This window comes from Macrobrachium nipponense, chromosome 7 (genome assembly GCF_015104395.2).
Source record: "Macrobrachium nipponense isolate FS-2020 chromosome 7, ASM1510439v2, whole genome shotgun sequence".
Taxonomy (NCBI): Eukaryota; Metazoa; Arthropoda; class Malacostraca; order Decapoda; family Palaemonidae; genus Macrobrachium; species Macrobrachium nipponense.
Window position 1 is genome coordinate 83,308,310 of NC_061109.1, and position 22,050 is coordinate 83,330,359.

At 41.6% G+C, this 22,050-nt stretch overlaps 1 protein-coding gene across 2 annotated transcripts in view; it reads left to right on the forward strand.

Moving 5' to 3' along the window:
* The window catches only part of LOC135217353 (vitellogenin-2-like), a 369,404-nt gene extending 347,637 nt beyond the window's left edge, over positions 1–21,767 (forward strand). The window contains exons 1-3 of one of the 2 annotated variants that reach the window (XM_064253187.1): positions 3,604–3,838; positions 12,935–13,518; positions 20,975–21,767. In XM_064253187.1, the coding sequence (XP_064109257.1) occupies positions 3,721–3,838; positions 12,935–13,518; positions 20,975–21,421 (1,149 nt within the window). In that variant the 5' untranslated portion in view covers positions 3,604–3,720 and the 3' untranslated portion in view covers positions 21,422–21,767. Of the gene's footprint in view, positions 1–3,257; positions 3,347–3,603; positions 3,839–12,934; positions 13,519–20,974 lie in introns of those variants that run through there. The other variant, XR_010315111.1, reaches the window with a different exon arrangement.
* Positions 21,768–22,050: the final 283 nt, after the last annotated feature.

Here is a 22,050-nt window from a genome sequence, read left to right on the forward strand (position 1 = left end):
AACATATCAGCTTGCCACAACAGCTACGTTTACCAGGACTTTTTTTTTTATTTGTAAGACTTCGCTGTCTTATAAAACAACAACAACAATAAAAAAAAAAAGTCCAGTAAACGACAGTAGTACCCGAAAACAAGCCGACGCATGCGCGAGAAACGTCACAAACCAGCAAACGTTTACAGCACAAATCTCACCTTCTCAAAGCCTAAAGAGAAGAAGAAGAAGAAAGAGAGCAGAGTTTGATGTCAATAACTTCGAGTTCTTCTAACTTCCGTGTATGGATTGATTTTAAAACCGCCTTTGGCTACATTCCCATTTTCGCAACAATCAGAAAAAAAATCAGGAAAGTTACTATTCATCGAGAAAATGATGATATTATCATTAATTACCATCACAGTTACTATAATTGACGATAATCGTATAATCGTCATAATTAGGACATTTAGATTATAAAAAATGAATGATCTAAAATAATTTTAATAATAACAACGTAAAGGTAGTAATTATCAGCAAATAATTAATAATAATGGTAAGAATAAGGACAATATATAGTAATTATCAATAAATAATTACCAATAATCGTAATAATAGGGCCAATATAAAGTTAGTAACGATCAACGACAACTAATTAACAACAATCGTAATAAAGAGGACAAATAAACTATAACTAAATAACAATAATCATCATAATGACAACATAAAGATGGCAATTATCAACAATAACTGATTAACAACAATCGTAAAAAATATAGATAATGAAAAGATATTAATTATCAACAACTATTTAACAATAATCGTAATAATAGAACAATACAAAGACAGCAACGATCAACAATACCAAATTAACAAAAGGAAAACCATACAAGAGAATAATTAACAAAAGGGAAACCGTAAAAGAGAATAATTAACAAAAGGGAAACTATAAAAGAGAAATAATCAAACAAAAAGGGAAAAACTATAAAGAGAATAATTAAACAAAAGGGAAAACTATAAAAAGCGGATAATTAACAAAAGGGAAAACATAAAAGAGGGAATGAATTTAACAAAAGGAAAACTATAAAAGAGAATAATTAACAAAAGGGAAACTATAAAAGAGAATAATTAACAAAAGGGAAACTATAAAAGAGAATAATCAACAAAAGGGAAACTATAAAAGAGATTAATTAACAAAAGGGAAACCGTAAAAGAGTAATTAACAACAATCGCAGAAATAAGGACAACGGAAAGAGAAGTCATTATCAACAACAGCAACAACGACGACGAAGACCATCGTGACGAACCCAACCTGACAGGGGGGTGGGGGGGAGACCCGCCCACCAGCCGGCCGACCCGAAACCCAAACAACGGCGGGGGCCAGGGGGGTCGTCGATCCCGAACGTTTCTTTCGGTCTTAATAACTTCGAAGAAGAGGAGGAGGAGGCGGGCGGGAGGGACGCCCCCCACCCAGGACGACATTTCGTACTGGCCACTGTGCATGATTATCCGGAATCGGGGGGGGCGCATCACAAAAATACGGCTGGGCTGCAGGTGAATGGTCAGGTAATCGATCGTGGGTGCTTCATCCCACGATGCAAGGTGTGTGTGTAATATATATATATATATATATATATATATATATATATATATATATATATATATATTTATATATATAACCTATATTTCAATATACCTATCTATGTGGGTGTCTCCTATCACATCACCGCGATTTAACCCGCAAAAAAATATTATTATTATATCACCCAAAAATATCGCAAAGAGCAGCAGCGCATGGACGAGAAGTGAAGTATATATATATATATATATATATATATATATATATATATATATATATATCAACCTATATATATATATATACAACCTTTGTAAGATCCACTATAACCTTCGCCCCTGGGGTTCGCAAACCCCCACTTGGCCCACCACACCGCTGGGGGAGGTGGCATATTAAGAGTTGCAGCCTTGTGTTAAAACACTGTATGGGCGCAGGGTTTGTCCCTCATCTTTGTATCAAAGATACATTTCTTTTATTATAGTATCAGTTTGAAATATAATATATATTTACTACATATATACTATATACATACATATATATATATATATATATATATATATATATATATATATATTACGTATTGTAATATATATATTATAGAGAGAGAGAATCAAAGATATACTTCTTTGATTATAGTATCAGTTTGAAACATATATATATATATATATATATGTATGTATATATATGTATGTATGTATATATATGTATATATATATATATATATATAGATATATATATGTAGGTATATATATATATATATATAGAGAGAGAGAGAGAGAGAGAGAGAGAGAGACAGACAGACAGACAGACCCTTCGGGCATAGAAAGACACGAGACATGCGTATTTTCAAGTGAATGCGTATATAATGAAGGGTGTTAGGGTCCAAAGCAAAAGTAAACAGGTCGGGGATCAGGCAACACGAAAAATGAGAAGCAAGTCAGTAAGTTCAGAAAAAGAAAAGTTTTATGAAGAGAGGAATAAAAAATGAAAAAAAAAATTCCAATGATATGTGTGTGTGTGTGTGTGAGAGAGAGAGAGAGGCAAGGGGGCGTGGCATTCAATGAAGTGGCGCGGGGAAAAAAAGTTAGTGAAACTCTACGCTTTTCACTTTCCACGTTTCATTTCCATAACTTTGGTTGTTTTTTTCAGAAATTTGCCATTTAAGTCTACGGGCCATTCATTTATTTGCTTCAAGAAAATGACATGTGACTCTTCATAACTCTGACAATCAATCATGTACTATTTAAAAATCTTAACATGTTAGACGCAATAAATAAGTCTTAACTGACATCATAATCAGAAAATATAGCCTATATTTCATGAACACGTACTGTGAACAAAAAGCAACTACAATTCTGTACCTTCCGTGTAGTATCTTTTGGTGAGCATTGGGATTATTCAATTCCTCCAGAAAAATTAACAATTGGACTTAATCTATGGTTTAAATGTCATCATAAAATTGAAAGTTACAGTTACAGCAGCTCAGAGTGAAAGCTAAATATCAGCTATTCGTTAACAAATTAAATATGAATAATGAACCTCAAACGATCTTTTTAACCACAGTTATGACACATTTATATATTAATCGACTTAATAATAAATATTTATTCTATGAATAGCATTTCTGTTCGAAAAACATGATTTGTGCGAGATAAGCATGCACGGGCAGCGTATACGGTGTGTCTCACACGAGTTTTATCTCTCGACTCAGGTTGTCGAGTGGTCAGAGTGGAGGAGGCGGGAGCCCACGCCATCTGTTGCCGGATCAACCAACTACTGGCAACTTGAGAAAAGCCTGAGGTAAGTTTTCAGCATCATGCCTACTTCTTGTTGATTGAGGGGACGTGTGGATTTACTCGATTTCGTAACATTGGGCCAGGTCTCAGCATAACATGGAGTGGGGGGAATGGGGGGAAGGGGGAGGGAAAGGATGGGGCAGGTCTAAGTTATGAATGAAAGCCCCGCCTTCTCTCGTAACCCATGCGCGCGCACCATGACGTCATGTCGCGTTTGTTTAAATAAAGGCATCATGAGAGACCTCAGTCATATCTAGACAAGCTTATTCGATAGTGAGCTCTGACAAGATACAGAGGAATAGTGTGACACACAGTCTGGCAGGCTCACAGGTGTTGTGTATTTATTCAAAGATATAGATTAAGTGAATATAAAGGAAAATGAGTGCCTATGACGATATGTGTGTTCTCCCAAACCCTACACTAGTTACTCAAGTGTGTTCAACAAATATTTCTACCTCAACTCATAAAAACAAGGCATTCCTATGGAGATTAATAGGTGAGTGACTTTCTTTACTATGATGATGATGATAAACGTGTTTGATCTTAACAATGCGGTGTCGGCATACGCGCTTTCAAATAAACGCCGTCGACACTTGGAAGGAATACTTTCGTTGCGATGAACTTTTCCATCGCGAAAACCGAGTGCTTGATTCTTCAGTTCAAAAAGACAAAATTAACAAAATTACTTGATATTTAACAGTTAATACTAAAAATAAGTGCCATCGTTTTGTTTTCTTTAAAATCGAAAAATTTATATCCCTCATATTCACTGGTTAAGGGAACTGCTTTGATAAATTCGATTCCTTCACTACCTTTTAGGTGTAAATCTAGTTGTGAACTATATCGTAAGTGTGTTTGATTTCATCTTATATACTTTCATCGATTTCATGACTAACTTCCAGTGAATTGGAATATTAAACCGACTCAATTTCAAGTTTTCGATTGCTGGCTCCATCTGTATTTAGTAAAACAAAAACATTAAAAATGGAATTACGAATTTTGCGTCAATACTACAGCACGACTCGTGAAACTAAAATGCGCTCACTATAACCGTGTTACGATAACTGCTATCTGGTTGCTATAACCACTTAATATGAAAACAAACAAAAGACGTTCTCTTTCCTTATGTCACCTCGACTTAGTTACCTCGACTTATCTATATACGTGCTATCGACAATAAGTCTAAAGCACCAGGCATTACCTACGATTCCACAATCATAAACGTTCGAAGGGGAGGAGTGAGTGTCGGATCTGCGAACGTTTGCTGGGGTTGCGACAAGGAGCCGGGAGGAGGAGGAGCAGGAGCATGAGGAGGAGGAGGAGGAGTAGGAGGAGGTGCCAAATGAACTCACGCACTTGGAAGATCCCTGACTGGCTCTGCGGCATGGCTCGAGTTGGACAGAAGTGAATATCCTCACACACACACACAACTCTCTCTCTCTCTCTCTCTCTCTCTCTCTCTCTCTCTCTCTCTCTCTCTGCTTGCCATGGCAACCAGCGGAATCTTACCGAAATGAACTCAGAACAAGTTGAACCTTTCTTGTCGCTCATTTACTCTTTCATTTGTAAATTATTAGTCTCTCTCTCTCTCTCTCTCTCGCCTTTTTTTACCCCAATTTTTCTACAAACATTAAGCGTTGCTTGCTCTCAGTTAAAACAAATACAGTGATATGGAAGACAAAAATCTAAACTGTAAAACAACTGTTTGTCCTTTAATCATTCATTCAGTAGCAATTCCCACCAAATGTTTCGGTCGAACATTAGTTATTGGAATGACGGATCCAAACTAACACGTTAGGACAAGAAAATGTCGAGCGGCAAAGAATGACAAATTCCTGAAAAAACACGCACGAGCGCTATTCATTTCCTTGTCCGGACGATGTCAAGTTGCTCATTTCACCTCCGTTGACATTTTCCTCCTTTCCACGAGTCTCCGAAGACTCGAGTCTGTATCGTGAATTTTTAATCAACTTTATGTATAAGGTAGCTCTTACCACTGCGTGAGTGAGGCAATAATTGAACGCTACACACTTCTTCGCTTTGATGACTCTTCAATCATCGGCGCTCACGCTACTTCGCAAGGATACTTTGGCAATATTTTCTCGATTTAGAAGCACTGGACATATATCGCTCGTATAAAAGGTATATTCACACACACACACAGGTTTCATGACACCGACGATCTGTTCGGTGAAGGAGTAACCTCCAGATCACTAGTCCTTCGCAATCATCTCCTCCACTGCAACCCCCCCCCTCTCCACCTATATGGGCCTTCATCAAACATGTAAACATTCCTTTGATTTTGGGGTCATTAATTCCTTCGTGACTCTCTCTCTCTCTCTCTCTCTCTCTCTCTCTCTCTCTCTCTCTGAGTCCGAGTCTTAGAGATACCATTTGCTTGAAATGATTCCTTCCTACTCCTGTTTAATTTACCTATATATGTACTTGTTTGGGCACTGAACTTGTTTTTTTTTATATTGTCTCACGCTCTTGATAGCCCGAGGCCAAAACACAATCAACTTGCAAAGCCGACGTCGTCACAAAGCGGTAACTCATACCGAGGAGCATTTGCCACTTGGTATCAGCGTATGACAGGTTAATACCCCATAACCACATCTCCCCAAACAGTAAGAACCTTAGTAGTAAGTCGTGCCGCCTCAGACGCGCTCCCACTCTGGCCCGCTCCGTACCCCCACCCCACCAATCCCTGCTCCTGGCCCTCTCTCTCTCTCTCTGCCTGAATGCATGTTTTTCTTCCTCTCTTTTTTTCCTTTTTTTTAACGGGGTGATGCAATGAACTACTCAACTCGAGAGAGAAAAAAAAGTTAAATTAAGCTTTGAGAATATCATCAAGTGACACTGGGTCTTCGAAATTATTTAGTTAAAAACCAGCGTCACAATGAAAGCAAGTTTGTTTTTTTTATTTCTCTTTTTTTTAATCTTTTTAAAGAATGAATACAGACGCTAGGAAGAATGTGGTGGCAGATGTGCAACTGGGTTAATATCTGTAATGGCGTGAAAGACACCAGCTATCTATTTTGGGGATATTTGCCTCACTCGCAGAAGTTAGGACAAGGAGCCCCTAAATGACTGAGGGGCGAAGTGTAGCCGTGGCAGATGATGCGTTTGTATGTTTGTTTTGTGCAAGATTAAAAGAACGTCACCTCTCATGACACTGACGAAGAGAGGCGTTCGAGGGCTTAAAAGATTCACTGCCAGTGAACGATGAAATAACCATGAAACAACTTGGTTAAAATGCAGAAACCTAATTTTTTTTAAGAAACGTCAAAAAAAGAGAGACAAATATCTAGCAATATTCTCACAGACTATTCCAGGTCTTGGTATCTGCATTATCATTTTGGTTCTTGATTTGCTCTTCACTATGATTATGGAATTAGTAAAGTACTTCTCACTAAAGATCACGATAGTGTCAAACAATCGATCGCCATTTTATACTTCGTTTTGTTTCGCCCTTATCAGAGAGAGAGAGAGAGACCATTATATACTTCTTTTTGTTTCGTCATTATTACTACTTGCCGTTTAGGAGATATCACTAGCACACACACACACACACACACACACACATAGCTCTATAATTCCGCATAATATTTATGACACGGGACGCAACCCAAAGCTCGTCTGCCCCTTTCTTTTGCTAACTAACGGACATACTACCGTAGAACCGCGACGGTCTACTTCCATATAAGGAATCTATTGAAAATTACTAAATCGCACTCCTCTTCCTCGCCTCCTCCTCCTCTTATCTTCTTTCCCATCTACACTTTCTACTCATTTACTGTTATAGCTATTATGACCAAAGCGTCGGTCAGGACAAGACGTTTCCAAGCCCTGCCTGCCTGATCCAGCCGTTCGCCGTCAGAAGCCCAGGGGCGCCTCCTCTCACTTTCAAGATTCCTCTCTCTCTCTCTCTCTCTCTCTCTCTCTCTCTCTCTCTCTCTCTCTCTCTATCTCCACAAACAAACACGTAAATTCTGTCCCTGAAACACGCCTTTCCTAAGGCGAGGACATTTATCCCCGCCAACAGCATCAGTCCGTTGCATTGTTGCAAAATATTTGATTAGCCATTGCCATCACAATGATTATGTGCATGAGGCGAACGGTTTTTTTTTTTCCTTTCCCGTGTTTTCACCTGCCATCCCCACTTCCCTTTTCCAACCAACCCCCCTCTTTTTCACCGCGCTTGCACAGTAACGCAAACATTCCTATTGTATCGTTTTGTCGCCCATATATTCAACATTTCTAGGCAAGGTGACCCGTTGTGTGTGTCGCGGGCTATATACCTGCACTGCCTGCGGGTTACCGTAACATGTGCCACACATTTTTTGCGTGTGTGTGTGTGTGTGTTTTTTTTTTTTAACAGGTCTAATCGTCCCCCCTACTTTTTTTTTTTTTTACCGATTCGAAGTTGTAATCTTTCCTTGTATGGCTATCTCTCTTCTAATGTTCTAAACTTCACATTTTCTTTGTACTTGGTCTCTCTCTCTCTCTCTCTCATCTTCTCAAAATCTGGCCAGGGGGCATTTTCGGAGACAAACGGAATAGCGAATATCTCGCAGAACGATATCCGGCTCTTTTTCGTTTTGAGGAAAAGTTGTATTTTGGACATTTTATGGGGAAATTCCATTGCTAATGACACACACTCACTCACAACATTCCTTCCGCTCACCGCCAAAACGGGGTGTACGTCCATGTGATACTGCTCTCTCTCTCTCTCTCTCTCTCTCTCTCTCTCTCTCTCTCTCTCTCTCTCTCTCTCTCTCTCTCTCTCTCTCTCTCTGTTGCCATCACTGTACACAAATGCACGTTTACAAACTGTGTGTGTGTGTGTGTGCGTGTATGTGTGTGTGTGTTTAGAGCTTCAAACTACCGTGCTGTCTTTCCAATCTTTTCCTCCCGAAATCACAAACGACCAGCAGATGGCTTCTTTGCAATTTAGCATTCTCATGTAAGGAATGCTCCGGAGAGAGAGAGAGAGAGAGAGAGAGAGAGAAGAGGAGAGAGAGAGTATCTATGCAGCACAGCACAGCAGCAGTATAGTCTCATTAAGCGCAATCAAATCTAAAAACCTCAGCCACACAAGCGTGAGGGAAGGTTGGAAATCACCACCCATTTGCAAGTGGTTCCATCAGCTATAACATTTTTATCATCATCCAACCCACTCGTTAAACCCATCCAATTTCCTCTTGTAGCTAATAATTCAATATTTCCCCTACAATTTGGCCACTCGATCGGACCATTGTTATCGAAAGAACGACCTTACTTTGTAAATACATCAGCGGTGGCGAGGTACCAGATCCACATGCGATGCGCGGATTAAATATCAAAGATGATGACGAACATCATCACCATCATCATCATTATGACGATGATGGTGATGATGAAGGGATAATGCAACGAGGCGATGATGAAGTATATATTACAGAGAACAGAGAGAGAGAGGGCAAGCATAATGAACACAAGGCTTCCCCAAGTTATGTCGATGCAGACGCGAATGTCCTCGGGCGGAAAAGGGGCCGCGATTTGCTTTTACAAGAATATCAGGTTTTGCCACGAGCGACGTCTCTCTCTCTCTCTCTCTCTCTCTCTCTCTCTCTCTCTCTCTCTCTCTCCCTTAACCAGACACGACGCACGAGAGTCCTCCCAGAATAATCCACACCGACTATAAATAGAACAATGATATCTACATAAACACACACGCACAAGTTAGCGATCACTTACTTTTAGACGTCTCAATTTAAAAAAAAAAAAAAAAAAAAAAAAAAAAAAAAGACAAGAAGAGGCTCTGCCTCGACGCTAATTGGATGATCACAGTCGAATTAGGACACTCATTTTCGCACACAGTCCTCCACGGAGGAGAGCTTAAATAAACACACCGAATGAAACAATGCTCAGCTGAGTAGAGAACAATCGGGAAGAATCTAACAAACGGACCCTCTTTTTTAACTTTTTTTAAAATAAAAACCTCCATAACAGAGAATAGGAGGGGCCACACAAAAATGGTTTGTGAGGCGGGCGAAGGAGAGAAAGAGAGCGAGAGAGAGAGAGTGAGAACAATGAGGGAGATTGAGGGAGAAAGGGTGATATAAGGATGGTCGAGAGAGGGGCGTGGGCAACTGGGAGGAGGACTAGAAGGGCGAGGAAGGGCATTTCTGGCATTACCGGTCAGGACTAGGAAGAAGTAGAAGAAGAACGTGTGTGTGTGTGTGTGTGTGTGTGTGCGAATATGAGAGTCTGAGCATCACCTCAACAGCACGCACGGACGCACAAACATATACACACACTCGGGCGAACACCAACACACGCATGAACTTTCAAAATAAAACATTCTCAAGTTGGACCGTTCGAACCTCTCTCTCTCTCTCTCTCTCTCTCTCTCTCTCTCTCTCTCTCTCTCTCTCTCTCTCTCTCTCGTTCGAGTTACATCATTATTATGGCAAGGAAGCAAAACGGAGGAGCCTCCTCCTCCCTCCCGACACTCACATTCGAACTGCCAAGGACTGTAAGATGAGTGGAATCTTCTATCCATCTGTAAAAGGAAAGCTACTAGATATACACAAATTTCAAAATTAGAATTGAAGGGGTGCGGGGGAGGGGGAAACCAGGAAGGGCAGAGAAAGAATACAAAAGAGAGCAGGACAGGAGGGAGGGCGATTATACAAAGAGTCTCCCGAGTGGATCCGAATTATCAAAAAATGGTTAACTCCTGCTGATTTTTCATTGCGCCATGAAAGACTTCAGCTGAGTTACAAAGACTCCTAAAGGACTTTCATCTAGACATTAACACCCCCATCCCCATCCCACTGTCTCCCAGCCTCCCCCCTCAACCCTCACCCGTCCCTCCAGCCAACTTCTGTCTACACTCTCTCTCTCTCCTCTCGTCCATCCCTGTCTATTGTCACCACTCCGTTCTAACTTGACTCAAGCAGAGTATTGTTTCATGTAGGGGAGAAAAGTGCCTTGAAAAGAAGGAGGTTGAAATCGCGGTGCTTCAGAATTACATCGTAAAAGCGAGAAAAAATAAAACATGCCTGGCACGAACGAACATTCCATTTGAAAATCAACATTCAAGACGTTTTCCAATCTCGTTAAGCTTCGATAATGGCCTATTTCAGCTTTGTAAAAATTTCTAAGGGAAGACAACTCTCTCTCTCTCTCTCTCTCTCTCAAGCATCAAGAAATATTAGGTGCAATTTTGAACATTTCTGAGTTCCCCTTTTGATTACCTACGCTGAAAAATCAAAATGAATCGCAAATACATTTTTCACCCTCTCTCTCTCTCTCTCTCTCTCTCTCTCTCTCTCTCTCTCTTTCTCTCTCTGGAGGTCCTAGAAACAGCTGCCATTGTCAGGAAAAGGCCTATTTCGGATAACGTTCAAAGCAAAGGTCCAGCAGATACGGCCACAGTAAATATTTATTGAATATTTGCCAATACGTGAACAGTCTGATGCATTTCATTATTGAAAACTTGCATTTTGCACTTCTATCGTCTTCTATGCGATCATATAACGCGACGTCCTGTTAAGAGGACTATTCTCATTAAGCAATCTCGACTGTTTGCTAACTTTTCTTTCGAGGAAAAGAGAAATGAAATAAGAATAAAAAAGTAAACAAAAGCGAGACGCAACGTGAGTCATCAGAGATCATAGCAAAATCACCTTTCCACCTCCTTCCTGAGTCACAGGCAGGCTTTCCTGTCATTCCGAAATAAGTGTCAATACAATAAAGACCTGTGGGTGACGAGGAGGAGGGGGAGGGGTCGCCGTGGCTAACGTTAGGTAGGGCGTCTTAAGCAGCAGCAATGTCTCAACACAGATAACTTACAAGTTCTCAACACTGACTCATTTTTACCCCAGCGCCTACCTCACACAGCTGGTGGCTTTTATTTCGGTTGTGGTGCTGCTGCTGCTGCCTTTTTCGTGTATTCGTTCCGTACTCGTATGACGGCTGCGCAATGTTTTGTTATTCGTTCTTGTTCTCTGACCCTTTCTCGTGACCTCTTTGACGATACCTGTTCAGTTCAGGCGTTCAGTTTAGGTGATCAGTTTAGGCTTTCAGCTACGCCACTATTTATTTATCATTTCGTTATAATTTTTATCTAGTGAACTACAGTGTTTTCTACTCCCGACGAATCGCTTTCAAACAGACCAAAACACTCAAGGAGAAAATTTGGCGATGAAGCCACGCCACTGAAAGAATAATAAGTAGAATAAAAAATGGGTGCACAGTACACTTCATTGATGCACATTTCATTTCTCTTTCTACTGAAGTCGGAGGGAGAGAGAGTTCGTGAGAGTTCTATGTACATAAGAAAAGAAAAAATACATCTTTTGTTGGCTGATGATACCCGAATCCCTTTCAAGCTCGGCATTAGCTTGTTAATGTGACGTAGTATGTGGTTGACGCTGCTTCAGAATAATTAACCCTGGGGCTGTGCTTTTAAGACAGCTCCCCGTTTTCTTTCTATTTGTATATTTGCCAGGGAACTATCAACTCTGTTCTCTTTGCGAACATGAAGAGACGTAACGCTCCATTGAGAACTGCAGAAAAGGAAATTGTAATTTGTGCTCCTAATAATAAAACTCGGGCAAGACGTAAAATCTTGAAATGATTTATAGCTGCTAACGCCGCCGCCTATCTCCAACTGTCTCACCGGCCACGCCCACTTTATTCTATTCATCCTTTTAAGGCGTCATATTAACGCTTGGTGACCCATTCCTCCACTTCACGGGAAAATGACGTCGTCGCGTCTTCTGTCAATGTTTCCGTCATGGGACTTATTTTTGGTTGTTTGCTGTGCCAAGAGACACATGATGATGATGATGGAGAGAAAGGAGAAAATAAAGAAATCCAGTTTTTAGAGCCAGATAAATCAGGCACCGCTATTTTGCCAAGCAAGCACAGCGTTCCGACGTCATCGTTATCGCATGATAGAATTCGTAAGTTGCCCGGGGTTGGGGGGAGGGGGAATTCGTGAACACTAACATTAAATAACCATCAACCCTGACGGTCGAGACGTCACTAACATAAGAATGTGCTACGGGGATGAAACTGCATCTGGAGAGAGAGAGAGAGAGAGAGAGAGGATATTTTCTTTTGAGGAGAAGCATTCACTTATGCCGAAAAGTTTGGCGAAAGGACCAACATTACAGGAATGAATAAACAAAATAAGTTGATTTTGTAATAAAAAGTGCTTTTAAATTGTTTCTATCGCTGTTTTTTTTTAAATAGAAGTTAGTCGTTTTCGATACTATGCATTCAACCCCTAACAAAATCCCAAAAGGTCCTCCTAGCTGTTGTCCTCTGAACCAAAGGACAAATTTCCTCACAGTCGTTGCTACGTTACAGAAAGTTTCATGGTACCAGAGAATATATAGTAATGAATAATAGCCTTTTGAAAGAACCAGGCAAGCTGTCAAGCGGGGAGGAAATGGATACTTGGCGCGCTGTTGGCTAGAAGTTGGGTTCTTGGTAATTTTGTCTTTTTAAACTGCTGTTTTTTTTCTCTTTTTCTTTTTTTTTTATGGTTACTGTTTCATTGACTAACGCTCTTTCCACTTTCGTCTGATTGCAGACTGCGCGAGGCTCGGCCTGCTTCTCCTGCTCGTAGCAAGTCCTGTGTCTGCTGTTCCCGTCAGGAGTCGAAGGACGTCTACCTCGAGCGCCTATTCCTATAGCTCTAGCGACACAAGAGTGCCCCTCGAGGACACGGCGGAAGCCACTTTAGAACGAGCGATAGCCCAACAGTTACAACTAGCAGCGGAACGGTCTTCCCCCAAACAGTTAAGATCGCTACAAGAAAGAGAACTAAGTCCAGCCAGTAGAAGCAGAAGAGGCAGCGGCAGCGGCAGCAGTAGCAGTAGCAGCAGTAGCACTAGCAGCAGCAGCGGCGGCAGCAGCAGCAGTAGCAGCATTCCAAGCAGTTCAAGTAGCAGGCACTACTCCAGCAGTAGCAGCAGCGTCGTCAGCAGCCGCAGAATGGAAGACCAACCTGACGACGTTGGAAACAACGCCCGAACCCGCCGTGAGGCCCACTGGTCCCAGCCATGCACCAACCTGACGCACGACACCAACAACACCCAGCAGTCCCTCAGCGAGTACATCCTGAGGGCCGTGGCTAAGGCCTACTCCTACATGGACTCCTTCAAGGAAAAATTCGTAAGTACCCCCAAACGTTCGGTGCCCACACCATCGTTTTTTGAGGACTGTATTCATAACCGGAAATGGAGCCCTTTCATGCCCGGAAACCTCGGTCAAGAACGTCTTCTGTTCATTATCAGTGTATCAGTGAACCTCTCCTCTTATCTACTTATGCTAGGTTCATGACTTGCATTATAAATTAAAGAATTTCTTTCCGGAAAGGACGCACTCCTCAAAAACTTTGACTTTTTACTTGTTTACTTGTAAGTGTAGATTGTGTTGGGGAGCTATATTGTTTTTATACGAGTCACCTTCCGACCCCTAAAACAGTCTCCACAAGAATGCAGGCGATAGCGATGGCACCTCGGAAAATCATCCTGATTTTCCACAATTAGTAGTGATAAGCTGATAGAAGACTCTTCTGACATGACAATTGTATGTCATTGTTTTGAAACCTCTCTCTCTCTCTCTCTCTCTCTCTCTCTTTTTCTCTCTCTCTCTCTCTCTCTCTCTCTCTCTCTCTCTCTCTCTCTCTGAGAAGCATCAAAAAATTTTAGTTGCAATTTTGTACATTTTTAAGTTCCCCTTTCGATCACCTACGTTGAAAAATCAAAATGAATCGCAAAATACATTTTTACCATCTCTCTCTCTCTCTCTCTCTCTCTCTGAGGCATCAAGAAATATTAGTGGCAATTTTGCACATTTCTGAGTTCCCCTTTCGATCACCTAAGTTGAAAAATCAGATGAATTGCAAATAAATTTTTCACCACTTCCGACCAAAGAAAGCGATCAAGACGTCTTGTCCGAGAGCGTGTGCCCAATGACATATATCTTGCATAATGCCACTTGTCCAACAGGTAGATACCCGTCCGTCGTCTGATGCCGCGACACAAGATAAAAGTGATACTTAAGAATAGTAACAACAATCAATGAAATTACGTATCTCGAGATGGCGTTCGCCAGTCACGGGATTCCCCCGATAAAATGCGCCCTAGTGCTCCGCTCACTTTTCCTCTTCTTATTCCTCTTCTTCTTCCTCTTCTTCTCGAATCTAGTTTTGAGAGAGTTGCTTTTCGAAAGCAGCGGGTGGGACAGGCTCCCTCCCCCCCCTTCGCCCCTCCATACTAAAGGCATACGATTTCCAAGAAAGGGGCAGATAGCGTATCTTCGCGCCTATCAACTAGAATTCGTGGAACGCCCGCTCGATATCAAACGTCATTTGAAATTGGCCCGAATTGGCCGTTTATTAATCTCTTCGTCAAAAAAAAAATGCCTTCCGTGGTATACTGGGATTTCCATTAAAGCCTTTCCAGTGATTGATTCGATCTCCTTTTTATGACTGTATAATCTTCCCTGTCTTGAGTGTATTCCTTTTCGCATTCCGCGTTCGATGGCTTTTTGTTATTTGATATTCTTACTATACACAATTTACTTATGCGCTGTACGTTTAATACATCAGTTGTTTTTTGAAGTACTTAAGTCATGGTAATCTTTATTTCCCCTACTCATGTTAAAGTGAATTTGAGTGTTATTAGATTATAATTATACCCGATCACGTAAAACAAATTCCGTAAAAGACGAATTAGACCTAATAACTTCCCAATTATTGTGCCATTTTTTTCCTGCTCAAAGGAAATTGCCGGTACGAGAGTGCTTTGTTTTTTTTTCTATTTTTTTCCGCGTTGTGCCATCGTTGCGTCATCGAAGGCGCGGGCCAATCAGGTGCCAGGATAAAGGTAGGAGGGGGGTTCAAGAGCCATGACGTCACAGTCTCCCCCGTCGTCGTATCTGTTGGGGGAGTTATCGCCTAATTTTCTGAGGCGGAACAGTGCAAAAGAAGCAGAACGGAGGCGCTTTCATGTTTTATCTCTTCTGATAAGCAACAGCAGACAGAACCCCAACAGTCACACCTGACTGAAATTGACGTTGCTGACACAAACGTGCAATCCAGAGCGAAGCTAAAGATGTCGGTGGCAGGAGAGAAAAATGCGATTAACACCTGGCAGTACAAAACAGATAAGGAAATAGCTAAGACAACGAGACGTTGAAGAGATAAGAACTGGACAAAATCTTAAGAGTATGTTAAAAAAAAAAAGTCCCTTGAATACACAGAGAATTTGTAAGCCCCTGAATACACACACAATTTGTAGGCCCTTGAATACACACAGAATTTGTAGGCCCCTGAATACACACAATTTGTAGGCCCTTAAATACACAGATTTTGTAGGCCCTTGAATACACACAGAATTTGTAGGCCCTTGAATACACAGAATTGTAGGCCCTTGAATACACACAGAATCTGTAGCCCCTTGAATACACAGAATTTGTAGGCCCTTGAATACACAGAATCTGTAGGCCCTTGAATACACAGAATTTGTAAGCATACATCACACAATCACAAGACGACATTGGAGACTCCAGTACAATGATTCCAAAACAGGTAATCATAAGGAATCAATTGGAAAGGTCACTGACATGACATTCTGTCATTCTGTCACCATCTGCAAAAATCATGAGGAATCACGACCTACCTTTTAATCAATGTTTGCCCAAGCACACTCTTACCTAATATCTTAAAGCAAAGACTCCTCGCGCACGCACGAACACGCGCACGAAAATATTTACAGCAACATCTACATTCTCTCTCTCTCTCTCTCTCTGTATGTATAATATATAATATATAATATGATATATATATATATATATCATATAATATATATAATGTATTATATATATACAATATATATACACGTGTATGTAAACACACATACACACACACACACGTGTGTGTGTATGTAAACAATAGCCCCTTATAAGAAGCAATTATTACCGAGACCGAACAGACACTGCTGCCCAATTAAACGCTCATCGCTCAAGACTTTAAAAAAAATAAAATAAAAATTTAAATAACAAAAAAACCGAGAGGTATTTCATTGTCAAAATCCGTCCCAAATGGTTCCTACCGAACGCCAGCAGCGTTAATGCAAGTTCTACCCAACACGGAATCTAAGTTAATGCGCAGGATCATGGAATATAGTACTACTTGGATGCTGTCTGTAGTAAACCACACGGCTGCGGATGCAACAGCAGTAGATCCGGGCAATATTCAAATGAGATTTGCAGTGACGAACTTGATGAATAAGCCCAAACACTTTGGCCATCGTATTGTCTAACGTAAGCTTTACCCCCGCGAGAGAGAGAGAGAGAGAGAGAGAGAGAGAGAGAGAGAGAGAGAGAGAGAGAGAGAGATCAACGCTAAGCAAAATGACATTCGTTATACAATGTTTATTTTCTTTTTCTCTCTGTGTCTGTCTGTCTGCTGCCGTTTTGTTTACACCGGTGGGAAAAGAGTATTTCCGGAGAGACGAAATCCGTGAACGTGACGTCATGGAAACCGCTGAAGCGGATATAATACCTGCCAGCCAAAAGGCCTCACTGGTCGGTGTTGGTGTCGTACGGCCGGGTTTCCCGTGACACGGAGCAGCGCATGAGTCACGTGACACGAGGTGAGGAATGAAGAAAAATGGAGGGGGGGGGGGGAGAGGGGGAGGATTAGGAAGCGTTGAAGCAGGATTCCTAGAAATTACAGCGCAGATAGAAGAATCGAGTCTCCTTTCACAAGAGCATCCGAGACGATAAATGCCTTAGGCGGTTTTCGGCAGAGTAAGCTTCTTCTTCTTCTTCTTCTACTTCTTCTTCTTTTGTACGGTGCGAATTCAAGCTCAGTGGATGGCAGTCAGTCTGTTACTTCTCGAAATACAGTTCGAAGTCCACAATTCCCTTCGGGATGACCTCTCAGGTCACCTGAGCCCTCACAGACCCGTTCTGGGCGTCAGTCGAAAAATATTTTTGTCTGGGGATGTAGCCTATTCCACTTTTCTCCTCCGTCTCAATTAGGCCGTAAGTTTATCCGAATTGTCAGGTAATATAACAGGTGGAGATGGAAGAATCCGATATTTCCTCTCTCTCTCTCTCTCTCTCTCTCTCTCTCTCTCTCTCTCTCCCTGTCATATACAGGTTAATTCATTAATGAACTTTTTTCATTATTCTTTCGCTCTCTCTCGTAATAATATTCTCTCTCTCTCTCTCTCTCTCAGACCCGATTTCTTTTGTTCTGCGTCTGCGCAAATCGTCGTCACTTGCTGAGACCGATTCTGTCCACGGACCAGCTGTCTGTCTGTCTGTCTATCTGTCTTTCTCTCTCTCTCTCTCTCTCTCTCTCTCTCTCTCTCCCACTTCGGGAAAACCCAGCAGGAACAGGCAATGCTCCGTAATGCACACGGTGACGATGCTCCCCAAAAGTGCCTCTCCTCCCAAGGGGCGGGGGTGGGTGGGGTGAGGGTAGGTGGCGGTCACATATACCTGACAGTCCGGGGACACTCGGTCCCCGGTCCCCATCTCTGTACGAACAAAGATACACTAATTTGCCTCCCCCTAAACACATTATTAAGTTATTCGCATTATTACATTAATGTAAGCTTTGAATAACTTCGAAGTAATATCTTTAAAATCCGTAATTCATATAAGTCTAATACTTGATTTCTGAAAGGAGGCAAAAATTAAAATGAATTTGAATTAATTACTATAAAATCCAACGTAGTTCGTATAAGTCTAATACTTGATTTCTGAATCAAGGAAAAAAAATACAATAAAAATAAGAAAATCCAGGCAACTCTAATAACTGTATCGTATTTCGAGTTTACCTCCTAAAAAAATGCACTTACTCCCATTACAAAAGCCAATTTCGACGTGACGTTTCAACTCGCTGACTTTTGAACACCTCCAAGACATGAAAATTGGGCCTGGCACTTCAGTCATGAATCTTGCGAGCAACATTTTTTTGGGGCGTATTGAAAATGGACGTCCTCTACCGGAAGTTAACGACAGAGGCGGGGAATTTCCGAATCAGATATTGCATCACCAGCTCTCTCTCTCTCTCTCTCTCTCTCTCTCTCTCTCTCTCTCTCTCACACACACATAAGTTTTTTCGCTATCAATTCTCTCTATGTCTCTCTCTCGTAATAATAAGTTATTTTTCATTATCCATCAATTCTCTCTCTCTCTCGTAACAGTAACTTTTTTTCGTTATCAATTCTCTCTGTCTCTGTGTCTCTCTCGTAATAATAAGTTTTTCGTTATCCTTCAATTCTCTCTCTCTCTCTCTCTCTCTCTCTCTCTCTCTCTCTCTCTCTCAAGTCACGATGATAAATTCTTTCGCTCTGCCATTAAAAAAATATATGACGATCCCTCGTCAATCTCTTTGTTACCCTCATGTATGTGATGTATGTGATCAGCACGTTATACGTACTCATCATCGCCGAGCGCAATGCATCATACGAATAAGGGCACGTATTTCCAGTCACGTATTACTAGTAACGCCATCATTCAGTTAAATAAGCCATTAAACATCTCTCTCTCTCTCTCTCTCTCTCTCTCTCTCTCTCTCTCTCTCTCTCTCTCTACAACGTTGTTGCCACAGTGTATTGCTTCTGTCATTAAAGGAAATTTATGGGGGTTAACTTGTTCAGTTTACGTTAAGGGTCTTTTTTTTTTTTTTTTTTTTTTTTTTTTTTTTTTTGTGTCATCCGACTGAAACTTTGATACACTGATATATTACATAAATAAAAGTCGATGAAATTTACTCTTATCAAAATGCACCTTCAACTGTTGGTGCTAAGTTGCATACTAATCGTAAAAAAAATGGTTAAAAAACAAATATAAATGGATAAAAAAAACTGCTAAAACAAAAACAGTGATGAAAAAAAATCACTGCAGACCACGACGTACTGACCTTTAAATTTATTAAAAATCCGCGCGCTACACTGGTTCTAATTATTTTAGTATCGTGTGTGTCTGCGCGCACGCAATGCAGATGACCCACTGGGAATACTGTTGACCCCGAGTTCAAATGTTGAGTGCAATATGGCTAACGTGCCCACAATCTTGACCTCCGCTGCCGGGTTCTGCAGGTAGTTAGTAAATATACCCGATGGATGTTCGTGATGCACGAAATGCCATATGGCAAAAGTGTGCCCCAGGACTTCACGGCAGCTGAGAATGAAGGAGTCGGACCTTCACCGAGAGAGAGAGAGAGAGAGAGAGGAGAGAGAGAGAGAGAGCAATTATGGCGACGTATGGACGCTTTTCGATTCTGTTCATTTTTCATCTTATGACTGCTGCTTTAACCTTGCAGCATCTCCTGAAAACTAAAAAAATATCCAATATCAAAATCAAGTCTTTGCCGCGTCCACTGGCATTCGTTTGGACCAAGATGCCAAGCTGCAAGAACAGTTGAACCACAGTGAAGTAATATTTGTCCGCCCGTCCGTCCAAGAGAGGCGCGAAATCTCTACATGCAAACTGTACGTCACATAAAACATCCAAAAGCCTGATTCTGGAGCCACGTGAGCGATGTAACCTTCTTTGCCCACTTGAGGATGCCTCGGGGCCATCATAAGGCTGTTGTTGCCCTGCCTGGCATACCACCCATCTGGCGCCATGACCCTGTTTCCCTCGGGTCGTCTTGGCTAACTAGCAACGAAACAGGCCCCCCCGAATTTTAGTCGTTTTCTCATTTTTTTTTTTTTTTTTTTTTTTTTTTTTTTTTTTTTTTTGGAAGACCGAGATGTTTCAAACAGAGCGATACGAAACGATTTAAATAAAAAAAAAGCGAAAACAGACCTTATACTCGATGAGCATTTTTCTTGAATGACGCCCACTTAAAATTTTTATAAATAATTTTTATAAATAATTTAGCCCAGAAATGTTCGTTCCAGATCAAGGCTTAATTTTCATTTTGGGAAACTCGATTGAAGATCATGTTTCCGAGGGTAATTTCTCGTCGATGGAATTCATAATATGCCACTGCCATAAAAGAAAACCCACGCTTGACGAAACCAGATTCCCCAAATCACCGCTTGGAAATGAGAAACGGGAATCCATTCGAAAAACGTAGAGGCCTTTTCATCTCCAAACATTTAAATACCGGTAAAATCAAAGAAAACGCAGATAAGGCAAAAAGCTGTAAACCAATGGAGAGAGAGAGAGAGAGAAATTACCCCATCCACCCACATCCATATCACTTTTCCCGATTTGGTTTCAAACTTCATTTTCCGTCAGACGCTTCCGATCGAATGTCGTTTTCCCGTAATGGAATGGAAAAATCTACTAAGACTTCGCGAAAGGAAGAAAATTATCTGACCCTTTTCAAATTACGGCTCTTTTGCAAGCCTGCTGTTGGTTCAATTAGTGGGTATTTCCATATCAATTTCATAACTAGGTTTGTAGGTCGCTCTGAAATAGGACATCGTGAGATGCCCTGCGATTGTGGTAGTGAATGAATTTCACAGTGATCTTTGGGTTTTTTTTTTTTATTATTATAGAACCCTTTACATAACTTATATACCCTAGATCAGTAAGGAAGAACTTGAGCGTCTTTGATTGCTAACATTTGTCTTGTCTTTCTCTCTGGCAGGCCCAGGAAACCCTGAACATGGACTGGCGATCAGCCATCGACACCTACGCCAAAGACCAGAACATCGACTTCCTGAAGCAGGTCACCATCCCGACCACCCTGGACTTCAACGCCCAGCTCCAGGAGGCCTACGAGATGATGCAGCGGCTAGCGGTGGGGATCGAGCAGGTGACCCTCGACCAGGCCCTCTACCGGGGAACCTTCCTGGAGGAGTTCCGGCGGATAGAGAACCAAATCGTGGCCATCCTGTGCCAGCTGCACTACGCCATGGTTCACCAGCAGCTGTCGCCGAGCGTCGTGGTGACGAAGGAGATCATGGCGGAGACCTACCGCGACCTGGAGAGCGAGGGCGCCCGGAAGATGCGGGACACCATCATCGTCAGGGAGTACGACAACGCCCTCACACACCTGAAGAACATTTTCACGGAGTTCGAGAAGGTGGCTTGAGGAGGAGGAGGAGTGTCGTCACCTTCCCTCCCCCGCTCACTCTCCATCCCATCCATAGACTTCCCCCAGTCTTTCTCAAAGGTCTCCCTTTTTTTTCTTATCTTCTCTTCGCCGTCTCGATCTTTCCCGTTTTGCCTCATCGACTCTGACGGTATATAGCTACAATCATTCCATTCCATACAATGGCCGTTGGTCCTTAAACGTCCGCTGCTGTAACGAAGACTTGACCACCTCCTCCTCTTCCAAACATCCTCCTCCTCCTCCTCCATCTTCAGTGTTCCTGATAATGGCCATGTAGAGACTCGTCCTTCAAATTATAATCATTCTCTGTTTCGCCCCCTTCGGAAGCGATCTGATTTGATTCAGTTGATCAAAAAAAAAAAATCTTATTATCAGGATGACAGTTGGAAAAAAAAAAAAAACTCTCCACCACCAAGCAAAACTGAATAACAATAATACTGTCCCTTACTGGATTATTTCACCTGTCGTACCATAGAGCAAGACTGCTCTTACGTCTGTAATTATTCGCATGGATGAGAAGTATAGGAGAGAATCATTAGAGATAACATTTAATGTTAATGCTATATGACTTAAGAGGACGTCGTAGGGCATCATCTCGCTTTGCCGAC